This window comes from Dipodomys merriami, unplaced genomic scaffold (assembly GCF_024711535.1).
Source record: "Dipodomys merriami isolate MVZ:Mamm:240054 unplaced genomic scaffold, mDipMer1.0.p SCAF_44, whole genome shotgun sequence".
Classification (NCBI taxonomy): domain Eukaryota; kingdom Metazoa; phylum Chordata; class Mammalia; order Rodentia; family Heteromyidae; genus Dipodomys; species Dipodomys merriami.
Window position 1 is genome coordinate 7,495,304 of NW_027206002.1, and position 13,658 is coordinate 7,508,961.

A 13,658-nucleotide genomic window follows, 5' to 3' on the forward strand; every position below is an offset into this window, starting at 1 on the left:
TTTGTAAAAATCATTTGAATACAGTAAACATTTATGAAAAGTGAGACCTTTGTGGTTTTTATACAATGATCCTATTAAATCACTTCAGGACCCCTCTCCCTTCCCTTATTTTATATTCTTCTTTTGGTAAAGAGACAAGGTTGTTTTCTGCTCATCAGTCAGCAGTAATAAAACACAGTTGCTGAGTTGGCTAAGGACATTCTGAATTCTGACCTCTTCAATACAATAACGTTTTTGCATGACTAAGTCTGTACAATTTGTTCCAAAACATTACCCTGATCCATACCTGGCTTGTCATCTTAAGCCTTGTCTTCTTGGTTTGTGGACAGGAGCTTGTACAATGTTATCATTGCAGGTTGGATAAAAATACAAATGACCACTGCAGAGATGTAGTCTGAAAAATGACAGCTGGCCAGATCTTGGAGTTCCTGTGACAGTTGTACATCAGATCTGTGGAGACAAAGAACATCAATACATCTGCAAACTTTACAGCTAAGATCAGAACCATTTCCTCCAAAGTTTATCAAGGTTGCTTGTCCTTTACTGTGTACTTGTGGTATTAAAACTTTGAGACAAATTAAATTTGGCAAAGGTTAATTGACCCTAAAGAGCAATTAGCCAATGAAGCAACCCTCAGAACCAGCAGAATTTCAAAGACTATTCTACTACTTGGGCAGGAAACTTTTAAACACAGAAAATGGTGGTGAGGCACAAAAACAAAACAAAACAAAACAAAAACAGCAGCTGATTTGTTTCCAAATGATGTTTGCCTTAAATGGGCATGGTCTGATGGGTTGGTAGTTTGTGATTGGCTGGAGCTAATTGGTACTGCTATTGGCTGAGATACACCTCTTTGGTTATTACTATTGGCTGAGACTCAGTTCTTCCACTATTGCTATTGGCTGAGACTCAGCACTTAGAGTGCTGCTATTGGCTACGATTCAGACTTTTGCTAGAGGAGTATGCTGCATGTTGTAGTTTCTTCTGTAGGGATTCAAAGTACAGAGGTGGCATCCAGTTAAACTTAGTTTAATTAAACAGCTGGTGGATATCAGCTTTAGAACCACAGTGGACCAGAAATTTTTGTCACTTGTTGGACTTTGTGAGCTCTTCTACACTCCAAGTACCTCCCCTCTTTACCACATCTCCCAAGACCTGTCTTCATGTTTTTAAACACATGGCTAAAGATGATAGAAAAGCCAAAAGAAGGAATTTAAGTAATATATGACACAAACATTTTTCAATACTTTGGGACCTATTAGCACTACCAGAAGCCGAAGGTGTGTGACAAAGAGGCATTTACCTTTTTTTCTGGTACCCCTATTTTAAATGTTCCAAAAAATCAAGTGAAATAGAATGTTACATGTACAATACAAGATACAATTCAGATGTGCAACCAACTCCAAAATTACTTAAATGAATACATATTTTAAATTTACTACTACTACTATTATTGCTGCTGCTGTTGTTGTTTTACTGATTCTGGGGCTTGAGCTCAGGGCCTGAACACTGCCCCTGAACTTTGTGCTCAAGGCTGGTGCTCTACCATTTGAGCCAGGATTTGTCATTTTGTTTGTATTCCAGCATTCAGAGAAGAGTGCAACAGTAGGTTTTCAGTAAATGGCTGTTGAATGGATGCCTGATTAGTTAGGAGAAATAGATAAGGGGTGGGGGGAGCCGGACAAGAGAAGCTCATTAGTACAAATGTGTGTTTTTATTCAACACGACTCATGTTTTTCCTCTTTTGAGAAGAGCAGTTTTGTTTTCAAGAACTCACATAGAATAACATTAGGCTAAGGATTTCTGGACTGCCTTGGGATTTGTTTTAATGAATAGATGGAAATTGTATCTAATTAGCATTATTTTTTAATGTGCACATGGGCACATCTAAATTGTATAAAAGCAGTTCTCTTGAATAATTTAAACAACCCTTTCTCCTGCAAGTCAATTGGCACACTGGTCCCTCAGAGATTTCTGTTAGTGGGAGTTGGAATCATGGGATTTAAAGGCAAAAATGAATGAGGTTTCCCTGCTCAGAAACAAGCTGGCTTAAGAATCCCTGGGGCTAGCCCAGGGCTGGAGACTCTCACCTGTCATCCTAGCTACTCAGGAGGCTGAGATCTGAGGATCGAGGTTCAAAGCCAGCCTGAGCAGGAAAGTCCGTGAGACTCTTATCTCCAATAAACCACCAGAAAACCGGTAGTGGTGCTGTGACTCAAGTGGTAGAGCGCTTGCCTTGAGCTGAAGAGCTGAAGGACAGCGCCCAGGCCCAGAGTTCAGGCCCCACGACTGACCAAAAAAAAAAAAAAAAAAAGGAATCCCTGGAGACACAACATGCCATTCTCTGATAATGTTTAAAAAAAAAATCCAGGAAGGTTTATTCAGAAAGAATACAGGAATAATAAAAAATCATTCCGTTTTCATAATAGAATTCTAGTGAATAGGCCTCGAAAGCAGATGGAAACAGGGAATCATCCCTTTCCCTCCAGACCAGTCCCTAAGAGCAGCAAAGCTGTGCTCTCATTCGAAGCCCTGCGTGGGTCTACCATTGCTGCTACAGCAAGCCAGCACATATCAGATGCTCACACCAGTCCAGAAGGTTCTCGAGGTCAGTTCTGATGATGATGATCAGGTCTCCAGCTGGGCTTGGACCCCTTCTCTGCTTAGGGTCTCGTGTGGCAGGATTGCATTTCTTTTTTTTTTTTTTTTGGTCATGGGGCCTGAACTCTGGGCCTGGGCGCTGTCCCTCAGCTCTTCAGCTCAAGGCTAGCGCTCTACCACTGGAGCCACAGCACCACTTCCGGCTTTTCTGTTTATGTGGTGCTGAAGAATCGAACCCAGGGCCTCATGCGTGCAAGGCATGTACTCTACCGCTGAGCTACCTTCCCAGGATTGCATTTCTATCTGGAGTCTCGGGGAGAGTCTTTTTCCGCATTCTTCCTTGGGGTGGGAGTGGGGGGAGGGCAGAATTCAGTTCCTTGCCATTGTAGGTCTGAGGCCCTCATTTCTCTGACACTAGATGTGTCCAGCCCCAGAGTGTCGCACACTTCTGCATCCCAGGTCTCTGACCTTCCCCTCTGCTGCCTCTCCTGCGATTGATTACATTGGTTCCACCTGGATAATCCAGAAAAATCTCATCCTATCCACAGGTGCTGGGGCTCAGGGCGCGGAATCACGGAGACGGGGTGGTCTACTACAGATGTCCTGCTTCCATCTTGGTTCCATGTCCTTCCTTGGTGCTCCAGTGATTTGAACTCAGGTCTCCGTGAGTCCAGCCTGGATATGGCCCCAGGAGTCACTTAGCGCCCATGGTAGCTTCATTATGCCCGTCTGCTGCTTGGGAGGAGGAAACTTCTGGAGCAGTGTGACCCCCCTGTAATTTACCTGCTCCAACCTTCCCCAGTCTCCTCCACACCCCAGATCCCCTCCTCTCCCCATTCTCCAGTCAATTCCTTTGGTAAGCGGCCAGGGGCCAGTGCCAGGTGGGCTGAGGCAAAGAGAGGTAGAGGAGAGACGATCTGTGAGGAGCTCAGGGAGCAGCTGCTGAGACCTGTGTCTGCGTGGGAATGCGGGCGGGTGGTCTGCAGCACGCCCCTCACCCCTCACCCGCCCACCGAGCCCAGGCCTGAGTGAAGGTAAATGCACATGGGGGGGAAGGGGGCGGGGGGGGGGGGCTCTCGGTGCACAGGCCAGGCGCCCCCCGCCTGCAGCTCGACTGCTGATTTCATTCATTTTATTTTATGATGTATGTATTTATTTCTATTTTGCCTTTCATGAGCTTGAACGAGGAAATTCGTTTCCTTGGGATAACATGACCCTCTGGACAAAGTCTTGTCCAAATACGTTTTGCTCGTAGGCGCTGCCCTAGAAGAAGGTCTATGCTGGAATGAAATAAAGATGATTAAAGTCTGATTTATAGGTAAGGTGAATTGGTCACTTGGGGCCAAATTAGTAAGATCCAGAGACGGTGACAGAAAATGAAATAACTTCTCTCAGGAGCTGGAAACTCTTGGCTGGGGGAAAAGGTGGTGCACCTACTTTTATCTGAGCCAGGCTATTTTCGTTTTGTTTTTTGACTGTGGGTGCTAGTACTGAGGCCTGAACTCAGGGCCTGGGTGCTAGCCTTCAGCGTTTGTACTCAATGCTGACACATTACCACTTGAATCAAAGCTTCACTTCTGGCTTTCTGGTGGTTAATGGGAGATAAGAGTCTCACAGATTTTTCCTGCTTGGGCTGGCTTTGAACCACCACCCTCAGATCTCAGCTTGCTGAGCAATAGGATTACAGGGATGAGCCACCAGCACCCAGATTTGCCTGCCCATCCCTTAAACTGAAATTGCCATCTCCTCTTTTCTATTGAGTCTTTCCAAAGGGCTCCAGGTCTCATGGAAGCCCGTCATTCATTCTCACCTAGAGCTGTCAAATATTGGGAGCATGGCAGCATTTGAAAGCATTGAAGCTAACTCTTTAGCCATCTTTTACAAATAGCACTAAGAATCAGTGCCACGTGGGGGAGGGAACACCAGGAATTGACTGAATTCCCCAAGGACCAAGGATCAAGACATGTCCAGGCACACAACAAACCCTCAGGAAATACTGGAGCCAAGGGTGAGGAGCTGCAGTGTCTATGGTTCTGGCAGGTTAGAATTGTATTTCATGAGGTTGGGGGAGCCACAGAGTCCCTCCTAGGGTAGAAGCTGAAAGTAGTAAGGGCCCCGGACCCCTAAAGAGGACACAATGCCGTCTGCTGACTTTATGGAGTCCCTGTTAGCCATCATGATGCTGGGGACATGTCTCTGAGCTCAGCAAGGAGGGGCAGTTCTTGAAATCTGGGGGGGGGGGAACATTATACCCTTGTAGAGTAGACTTGGAAACAGAACCCTGAAGTCAGTTGAGAAAGCCCACCACACGATTGCAAAAGAAGAGTCTTTATTAGTTTGATTCTTGGCATGCAAAAATAAATAAGCAAATAAATAAATAAACAATCCCAAAGCAAATGCAGTCACTTTGTGGAAAACACATTCGTTCCTCAGACGTCTAAGTCGCGTCTGCAGAGAGTGATGATGGATCTTCTCTGGTTACATCTGCACATGGGGTTCATGCACACTGACGTACGAACGCTTCCACATCATTTTACCCGCATCTGCACACATTTATGTGTGGCTGTTAAGAAGACACCTGCAGTTCTGACAGTTTTATGTGCTCAGCCATAACTACTCCATGCTTTCCTCTTGAATTCTAAGAGCTTTTAAAATCTTAATTTAAAAAAATCTTCTAGTCATCTATGATCTCTCTGCTCTCTCTTCTTGCCTTACAAAGAGGTGGGGGTAGGGAAAGGCTGAGGTCCAAATTCAGGGTCAACTATTTCTTTTCTTTCCTTTTTTTTAAGGGCCTGTTTTATTTGTTTGCTTTGAGGGTAATTCAGGGCTTTGAGTTCAGCTGGCTTCTTATAAATCTGGTGCTCTACCACTTGAGCCATGCCTTCTATCCCCCTTTCTTAGGTCTTTTAAAATTCAGGATTCAGCCATCACAAATATATGGCAGTTCTGTCATCAAAGTATCCAGTGTGCACTCAGCCTTGTGGGTAAAACCAACAATGCCAGTGACACTTAAGTTCACATTTTTGTGTAAGGCCACCCCATCCCTAAGGATATCAGGCCATGAAAACAACTACATCATAAAATGTTAAATAAGGAATAAATAAATACATAAATTACTTAAATATTTAAATAACATAAGATCAGTGGCCACAACAGCTCTGAAAAAAAATAAAACCTCTCTATTTAAAAAAAGAAATCAGTTCCTGGGTCAGTGGGTGTTTACAGTACCTACAGATTAAAAATTATATCAGTGATAGCATTATGGCCCTAAAACTGGTCTTGAAAAAGGAAACCAGGTAGAAAATTGCTTTTTTTTTTGCATCTCTTCAGTCGTGTGTGTGTGTGTGTGTGTGCACGCGCATGTGTGCAATATCTTCCATTTTTTCCCTCTGAAGGTGCAGCCTGAGGATTAGAATTGGAACCTGAAAAGAATATTAAAAGTCCATGTGTTGTTAGGCATCAAAACAGTTCACAACTGCATGCAAGTTCCTTCACGCACACACACACACCCTTTCCCACTCCACCTCCATTCTCAGCCCTCCACCTTGGACTACGGGATGTGCAGATCTGGGCTGGGCAGATCTGGGCTGGGCTTCTCAGGAGCTGCTTACCTAAGCGCAAGATACAGAGGCCCACTCGCTCCAAGATGAGCTGTAGTAGCGGTCCTGGGCTTGCACCTGGACCTGGGCATCCTTGGAGCAGGAGACTCTAGCTGAGGTTTTGTCAGTGGAGATTGTCTGCAAATGAGAAGGGACTCTGTGACAGGAGCACACTGGCGCCACCTCCTGGCAGAAGCTCTAAACACAGCGGTGTCGGGCCTACCACAGCTACCAGGCTTCAGTCCCTCCAGGACCTGTTCCCCTAGATATCCAGCAATCAATCCCAGGCCTTGATCCTGTCAGTGCACAGACTTCCCTCCAAATCCTGGCTCTGCTCACTTACTGGCTGTGAGACTTCAGGCTCTCTGTGTCCTTTCTCATATATCGGTAGGTGTAAAACACTCCTGCCTCCCGGCATTGCAAATGTTCACGGTAGTCATTACGTAGAAGCACTCTTAGCAAGTGTTAGCGCCGAGAAAGCACTCCGTATTTTTACCTGTGTGTGTGTGTGTGTGTGTGTGTGTGTGTGTGTGTTGGCCCCAGGAGCCTGACTCATGCTCATAAAATTTAGTGCAAGGACTCCTGGTCCACCCTACTAGAGCCAGAGGCGTGGTTAGGTGGAAGAGCTTGTGTTTGTAGGCTTGAGTCTGTGCCCTGGTCCTGTCGCTACCTAGCTGGGTGAGCATGGGCAGGATATCAACCTCTCTGAACTTTTGACTGTCTTCATTTATGAAAAGGTGATCACAATGCTGGCTGCCTTCGGAGGGCTCCTTTTGTAGCTTCAGTGAGTGATACGTGGAAAGCCTTACATAGATCCAGGCACATGGAAAGTTATTATCATCCTCTCTCTGTCTCTGTCTCTGTCTTTTTCTCTGTCTCTGTCTTTTTCTCTGTCTGTCTGTCTGTCTGTCTCTCTCTCTCTCTCCCTCTCTGTCTCTCTCTCTCTCTCCCTCTCTCTCTCTCTCTCTTGTGCGCATGCACACGCGTGTGCTGTGCCAGTCCTGGGTCTTGAACTAAAGGCATAGGTATTGCCCATGAGGTTCTTTTTTTAATTTGCTCAAGGCTAACACTCTACCACTTGAGCCACGGATCCACTTCCAGCTTTTCAATGGTTCATTGGAGATAAGACTCTCATGGACTTTCTGGGCTGGCTTTGAACCATGATCCTCAGGTCTCAGCCTCCTACCTCGTAGCTACCAGTGCCTGCCGGTCTGTCTTCTCTTTACTGGGGCCTGCGTCACCCTCAGCACAGAACACACCGCACCTGCATCCCAGCTTACCTTCTCTTTTCCGTTCTTCGTGTCCTGGACCCGAACTGAGAATTTCAGGGAGAAGTAGGAGTGGGGGGTGCTCCAAGAATCGGGGTACTCCCAGCTGACCTCCACCTGCTGAGAGCCCTTCAGCGGCTTCAGCTGCAGGTTCTTGGGTGGATCAGGTTTAACTGAGGGAAGGAACCAACACATCGTTGACCTGGGTAGTAGGAAGGGAAGAGCGTAGCAAAGCGCCTGCTTTCAGGGTTGGTGGGAACAGAGCTGAGATCTGGGGGACACGAAGATGACAGCCTGGATGTCATCATCTGGGGGGTGCAGAATAAACAAACGCACGTTAACCCTTGACCCCGGAGCCCTGGGGCTTTGGGGAGATGGGACCCATGGTGTCTTTCCTTAGGAAGCACCTCCATCCTCACCCTGCCCATCCCAAACTCACTGATGTCTCTGATGAAGAAGCTGGCGGTGTAGTTCTCGTACTTGAATCTGTGCACCACCTCCAGCACCAGCTCCACAGGCAGCCTCTCCTCGGCGGTGGGGCAGGCACTGGCCTCCTGGCAGTCCACCCAGTACTTGGGGAACTCTCTGTTCTTCACTTTGCCCTTCTCCGCAGAGAGGGTCGCCTCCCCACACGTCACTTGGCGAGGGTCGGAGGGGCTGAAGTCAAACACACGCAGGACCGCTCACAAGGGAGTTTACACAGGTGACCAGATCTTTGCCGCGCTACATTCTTTTCTCTCGTGAGCATTTTTATCTTCCAGTTGGAAAAATCCCAGCAGGAGTGGCTCACGCCTGTCATCCTAGCTACTCAGGAGGCTGAGATCTGAGGATTGTGGTTCAAAGCCACCCCGGGCAGGAAAATTCATGAGACTCTCACCTCTAAGGAACCACCAGAAAACCAGAAGTGGTGCTGTGGTTCAAGTGGGAGAGCACCCACCTTGAGCTGAAGAGCCGAGGGACGGCGCCCAGGCTCAGAGGTCAAGCTCCACAATGGACAAAAATAAATTAAAAAGAAAGAAAGGAGATTGTTTCCCCCTTCTCGTGAATTTTTATAAGGCCACTGCTGGTTTGCCCTGCTTCTCCTCCACGGGATACAAGTTACATGGAATGCTGGGAAAACAGCAAAACTGACTCACCCTCTGCTGCTCTTGAGGGTGAACTTCAGGCTGGTGGTGACATCTGTCAGCCACCAGCAAGTGAAACGTCCAGAATAATTCCTCGCCTCGCATTTTAGAAAAGTCTTGTTCTTGGGTTCTGGATTTGGAAAGAAGAAAACAAAAACCCACATCCATCCATGAGTAGCACACAGATGCCTTGCTTCCACTGGGAGTGTCCCAACAGATGGTTGCTTTTTTTCAGAGGGCGCCACTGGACACCCCCGATGCTCAGGGAGAAGTATGGCTTTCCAAAACCATCGCCCAGTACTCGGAGACCCTCTATTCACATTGGTTAAAGTGTTCAAACCAACGCTATTGGAAGTCTAACCGCCAGTGGCATCTCTGTTGCTTAAAGACAACTTTGGGACAAGCATCCAGGCCAACTCTCACCAGGAGAGAGTAGGCTGATACCCCAAGGGTTTCGGGAAAGCAAAAAATAATTTAAAAGGGAGGTCCTGGATAATTTCAGAAAGGGATTTGTGGTTCATGCAGTAACTACTCTAATCATGTCTTGCGTTTTCCCTGTCCTTCCTTCCTTCCTTCCTTCCTTCCTTCCTTCCTTCCTTCCTTCCTTCCTGCCTTCCTTCCTTCCTTCCTTCCTTCCTTCCTTCCTTCCTTCCTTCCTTCCTTCTTCTTTCTTCCTTTCTCTCTCTCTTTCTCTCTGTCTTTCATTCCAGTCCTGGGACTTGAACTCACAGCCTGGACACTATCCCTGAGCATTTTTTTTTTCTTTTTTCTCCAGACTAGCACCCTGCCCTTTAGCTACAGCTCCACTTCTGGCTTTTTTTTTTTTTGCTGGTTTATTAGAGGTAAGAGTCTCACTGACTTTCCTGCCAGGGCTGGCTTTGAACCACATGTGAACCACGTGTGTACCATGTGTGTACCCTAGGTGAACCATCCGTGTGTATCTTCGATGATGGGAAAGCTATGACCCCAAGGGAATGGAATTACCTTTTTTTGTTTGTTTGTTTTTGTTTTTGTTTTTGGCCGGTCATGGGGCCTGAACTCTGGGCCTGGGTGCTGTCCCTCACCTCTTCAACTCAAGGCTAGCGCTCTACCACTCGATCCATAGCAACACTTCTGGCTTTTTCTGCTTATGTGGTGCTGAGGAATCGAACCCAGGGCCTCATGCATGCAAGGCAAGCGCTCTACCACTGAGCCACCTTCCCAGCCCCCTGGAATTACCTTTTTGGTCCTTTAAAATATCAGTGGACCAGATTCCATTCTCCTTTTTGTGAAGCAGCAACGTGGAGTGGCCCAAAACCTCACTTCCTTTATGGCAGGTGTAGTGCCCAGTGCTTCGAAACTCTTTGACTTGGACGGTGAGGCTCTTGCCCGTGCCCACGACCTCATCTGACCTCTTCCAGGTGATGCCATCTTCTTCCTCAGTGTCACAAGTGAGGACCACCGTCTCTCCAGGGACATCCAGGTACCAGTCCGACTCTACAACGTAGACTGGGGGGCACAGGGTTGGAGGACAGAATGGTGAGCGCCAGGAACCTTATTGACTGCGTGTGAATCTCACCCGGGACTCCTCCCTGGCTCAAGGTCTTAGACCAGAGAAGCCCCGAGTTTTACAACTACCACTGAGTCATTTGCCCACGGGGCTGCCTTCAATAATTAACCTTTAGGAGAAGGCACAGGGAGAAGACCTGGATGCACAGCCATAAGTCAGTAATAAATAAGATAACAAGATTGTAAGATTCCCTGTGCAAGGTCTGGGAGACAGAACTTTCCAGCACAGTTTTCAGATTTGTAGGGAATAAGGCAGGCTATCTCATTTAGCAGTATTTAGATCAATGCCAATGTTTAGTGGTTCAGCAAGCGGTAAGGTATGGGGAAGGATGTCTAGGACTGAGATCCTGCTTCCTCTGGGGGACTAGGGGACTTAGAGCGAGGTTTAGGAAGCCTAAGTCTGCGCATGTGCAGTTACAGCAGCAGGATCTAGGCTGTAGGTCTGTCTGTGAGGAATGAGCGGTAAAGGATGTTCGTTATTACTGTGATTCATAGACCAGAGCCAACCAACTGAATCAAAACACTCTCTTAAATTTTTTTTTTCTCTCCATGGGGCTGGGAAGGTGGCTGAGTGGTAGAGTGCTTGCCTAGCATGCATGAAGCCTGGGTTTGATTCCTCAGTACCACATACACAGAAAAAGCCAGAAGTGGTGCTGTGGCACAAGTGGTAGCATGCTAGCCTTGAGCAAAAGAAGCTCAGGGACAGTCAAGCCCAGGACTAGCAAAAACAAAAAACAAAAAACTTTTTTTCCCCCATAGGCCAGGCATTGTGACTCACACCTAGAATCCTAGCTACTCAGGGTGACTGAGATCTGAAGATGGTGGTTCAAAGCCATCCCAGACAGGAAAGTCTGTGAGAACTCTCTGTCCAATAAACCAGCAAAAGGCAAAAAGTACAGGCATGGCTTAAGTAGTAGTGCACCAGCCTTGAATGAAAAAGCCAAGTAAGAACATAGAGCTCTGAGTTCAATCCCAGGACCAAAAAAAAAAAAAAATCCCAATGGGGATTTAAGGAACTAGCTCCTTCTGCATGAAACAAACCAATGGAGATTAGTTTTTAAAGTTATCTTGCCCAATACCACCATAATCATCGTCACTCGCTGGAATTTCTGTGGTTTAGCAAGAAGCAACAAAGGGGTTAAACATGCAGGGCCTGAGGTTCCTGAGCACACTAAAAAATAAACCACTAAATTAAAAAGGAAAGAATTCCAAGGTGAAAAACATCTGTATCATCACCTGTCCTATAAGCAAGGGAGCATCTAAAAAGTCTCAGATGTTTGCAGGGTTAGGGAGGGGGATGGCTGGGCTGTTGAATTCCTGAAGGTCTGAGGAGTGAAAGAGCAATCTCAGATGTCTTTCACTCAACTATTTCAGTATTGTTTTCTCCTGACCATTAAAAAGGTCATTTCTGAGCCACGTGTTGGTGGCTCACGCCTGTAATCCTAGGGAGCTGAGATTTGAGAATTGTGCCTCAAAGCCAAGGAGGAAAGTCTGTGATATTCTTATCTCCAATTAACCAGCAGAAAACCGGAAGTGGCACTGTGGCTCAAAGTGGTCTAGCGCTAGCCTTGAACAAAAAGCAAGCTCAGGGACAGTGCCCAGGCCCCTGTATTCAAGCTCTTTGACTGACAAAAGAAAAAAAAAAGATTATTTCTGATTATTAGTTAATCATTTCATCTTTAAATTTGTGCCTCTTTTATTCTCTTGCTTAGCTCCCTAAAATACAGGAAACATCTGTCTCACGTCCTTGTAATATCTTAGAACACTTAAGCCTCTAGATTAAGTCCCTGTTCCACCCTTCCTGGGTATGTAACACTAGGACAAGTTACCTAATCTCCTGAGTCTTGACTTTCCGTATTTCAGGTACAACTGACACTCAAGTCATTGCGTATTTATTTAAGTCTGAAATTAGAAGGATAGAGACTCCATTCTACTAATATCTGTTCTGTTAGTCTACTAATAATTGTCATTATTCACTGGGAAAATAAATAGCCCAGAGACATTAAACAACCTAAATACTAGTACTAGCTAACATTTACTTTTACTTTACTGTGATTTGAGTATTCTTTTTTTTTTTTTTTTTTGATTTGAGTATTCTTATTCTTACTCTTTTTTGTGTGTGCCAGTCCTGGGGCTTGAACTTAGGGCCTGAATGCTGCCCCTGAGCTTTTGTGCTCAAAGCTAGCTAGCATTCTCCTTTGAGTGACACCTCCAGCTTATTTTAATTTATTATTATTATTATTATTATTATTATTATTATTATTATTATTATTTTGGTGTTTAATTGGAGGTAACAGTCTCACAGGCTTTCCTGCCTGGGCTGGCTTTGAACCATGATCTTCAGATCTTAGCTTCCTAAGTAGTTAGGATTACAGGTGTGAGCCAGGGGCACCTGGCTTGTTCTGAGTATTCTAATGCATTCTTCTGTATTCATTAACACAATTTTTTTGAAGTCCTAGTTTCAGTAGAGGAAACCGAGGCTCAGAGGTGACCAAGCTCAAGGTTATAGAACTGGTAACTAGCAGAAGCAGGACTTGAACCCAAGTCAGCAGAATCTCAATCCTGTGCTTTCTTCTAGCTGCTCATCACCAGCCCAGGGTGTGGCAGAGGGACAGAGTCCCTACTCAATTCCTCCGCTTCACAACATGAATCCCAAGAAGGACTGGTTTTTTGGCATTACTGGCAAAGACTCTTCTCCCAACACCATCCATGAATGGCACCTTTTCTAGCATCCAATAGGAAAAGTAACCAATGGAGCTGCCCTGGGAGAAGGAGATGCGATCCGCATCTTCCCCGAGCGATGGCTCTCCCGAGGAGACCCCCAGGCAGCCTCCCCCACTTCAGCCAGCTTCTCAAACACGGGCGCTCGGTGCCCTGCCTTCACCCCTGGACCTCCCCAGAGGAGACGACGAGACCAATTACCATCTTTCTCCAGTTCCCACAGGGCCAGGAGAGGAGATGCCAGCAAAACCAGGGAAAACCAGGAGAAGGCCAGCTGCTGGTGACACATCTGTAATGAGGGGAGAAATGGGGGTGGGGGGAGGGGGAAGCAAAGGAAAAGAGAGGAAAAAGAGAGAGAGAAAGGATAAAGAAGAAAAAAGAGGAGGGGAGGAAGGAAGGAAGGAAAGAGAAAAAAGAGGAGAGAAAAGAGGAAAAGGAGGAGAGAGAAGAAGAAAAAAGAGAAGAAAAAGGAAGACAGGAAGAAAGGAAGGAAGGATTCAAAAGAGGAGAAGGAGGAGAGGAAGAGGAGGTAAAAGAAAAGAGAAAATGTTATAATCATTCAGTTAGTGTTACCCACATTCTATCCACATTTTTAGTCTTGCCTTCCTCCTGTCCTCTCTGTCAGGCATGAAATGCTTCTATTTTATTTTAATTAATTTATTTATTTATCTATTGGTTATTCATAGGGATTGAACTCTGGGCCTGGCCTGTTCCTGAGCTCTTCAGCTCAGGCTAGTGCTCTACCACTTGAGTCACAGTGCCACCTCCGGTTTTCTGGTGGTTTATTGGAGATAAAA

The 13,658-nt window shown here is 46.1% G+C and overlaps 1 protein-coding gene across 1 annotated transcript; it reads right to left on the bottom strand.

Annotated features, from left to right (window-relative positions):
• Positions 1–5,958: 5,958 nt before the first annotated feature.
• Il12b (interleukin 12B) lies at positions 5,959–13,150 on the bottom strand. Its single transcript, XM_069994034.1, has 7 exons — positions 13,063–13,150; positions 9,811–10,080; positions 8,605–8,722; positions 7,908–8,125; positions 7,481–7,641; positions 6,213–6,338; positions 5,959–6,023 (listed from the first exon to the last, which is right to left on the bottom strand). Exons 1-6 carry the CDS (start codon positions 13,148–13,150, stop codon positions 6,213–6,215), a joined length of 981 nt encoding a protein of 326 aa, XP_069850135.1. The 3' UTR covers positions 5,959–6,023.
• Between the last annotated feature and the right edge of the window lie 508 nt (positions 13,151–13,658).

What these genes read in the sequence shown, in the direction of transcription:
- Il12b (XM_069994034.1), bottom strand. Translation starts at nt 13,150, where the DNA reads ATGTGTCACCAGCAGCTGGCCTTCTCCTGGTTTTCCCTGGTTTTGCTG. An exon ending in CTTCTTCATCAGAGACATCA is followed by an intron (nt 7,642 to 7,907) that starts GTGAGTTTGGGA and finishes TCCTTCCCTCAG; the next exon opens with TTAAACCTGATCCACCCAAG. An exon ending in CGAAGAACGGAAAAGAGAAG is followed by an intron (nt 6,339 to 7,480) that starts GTAAGCTGGGAT and finishes TCTCATTTGCAG; the next exon opens with ACAATCTCCACTGACAAAAC.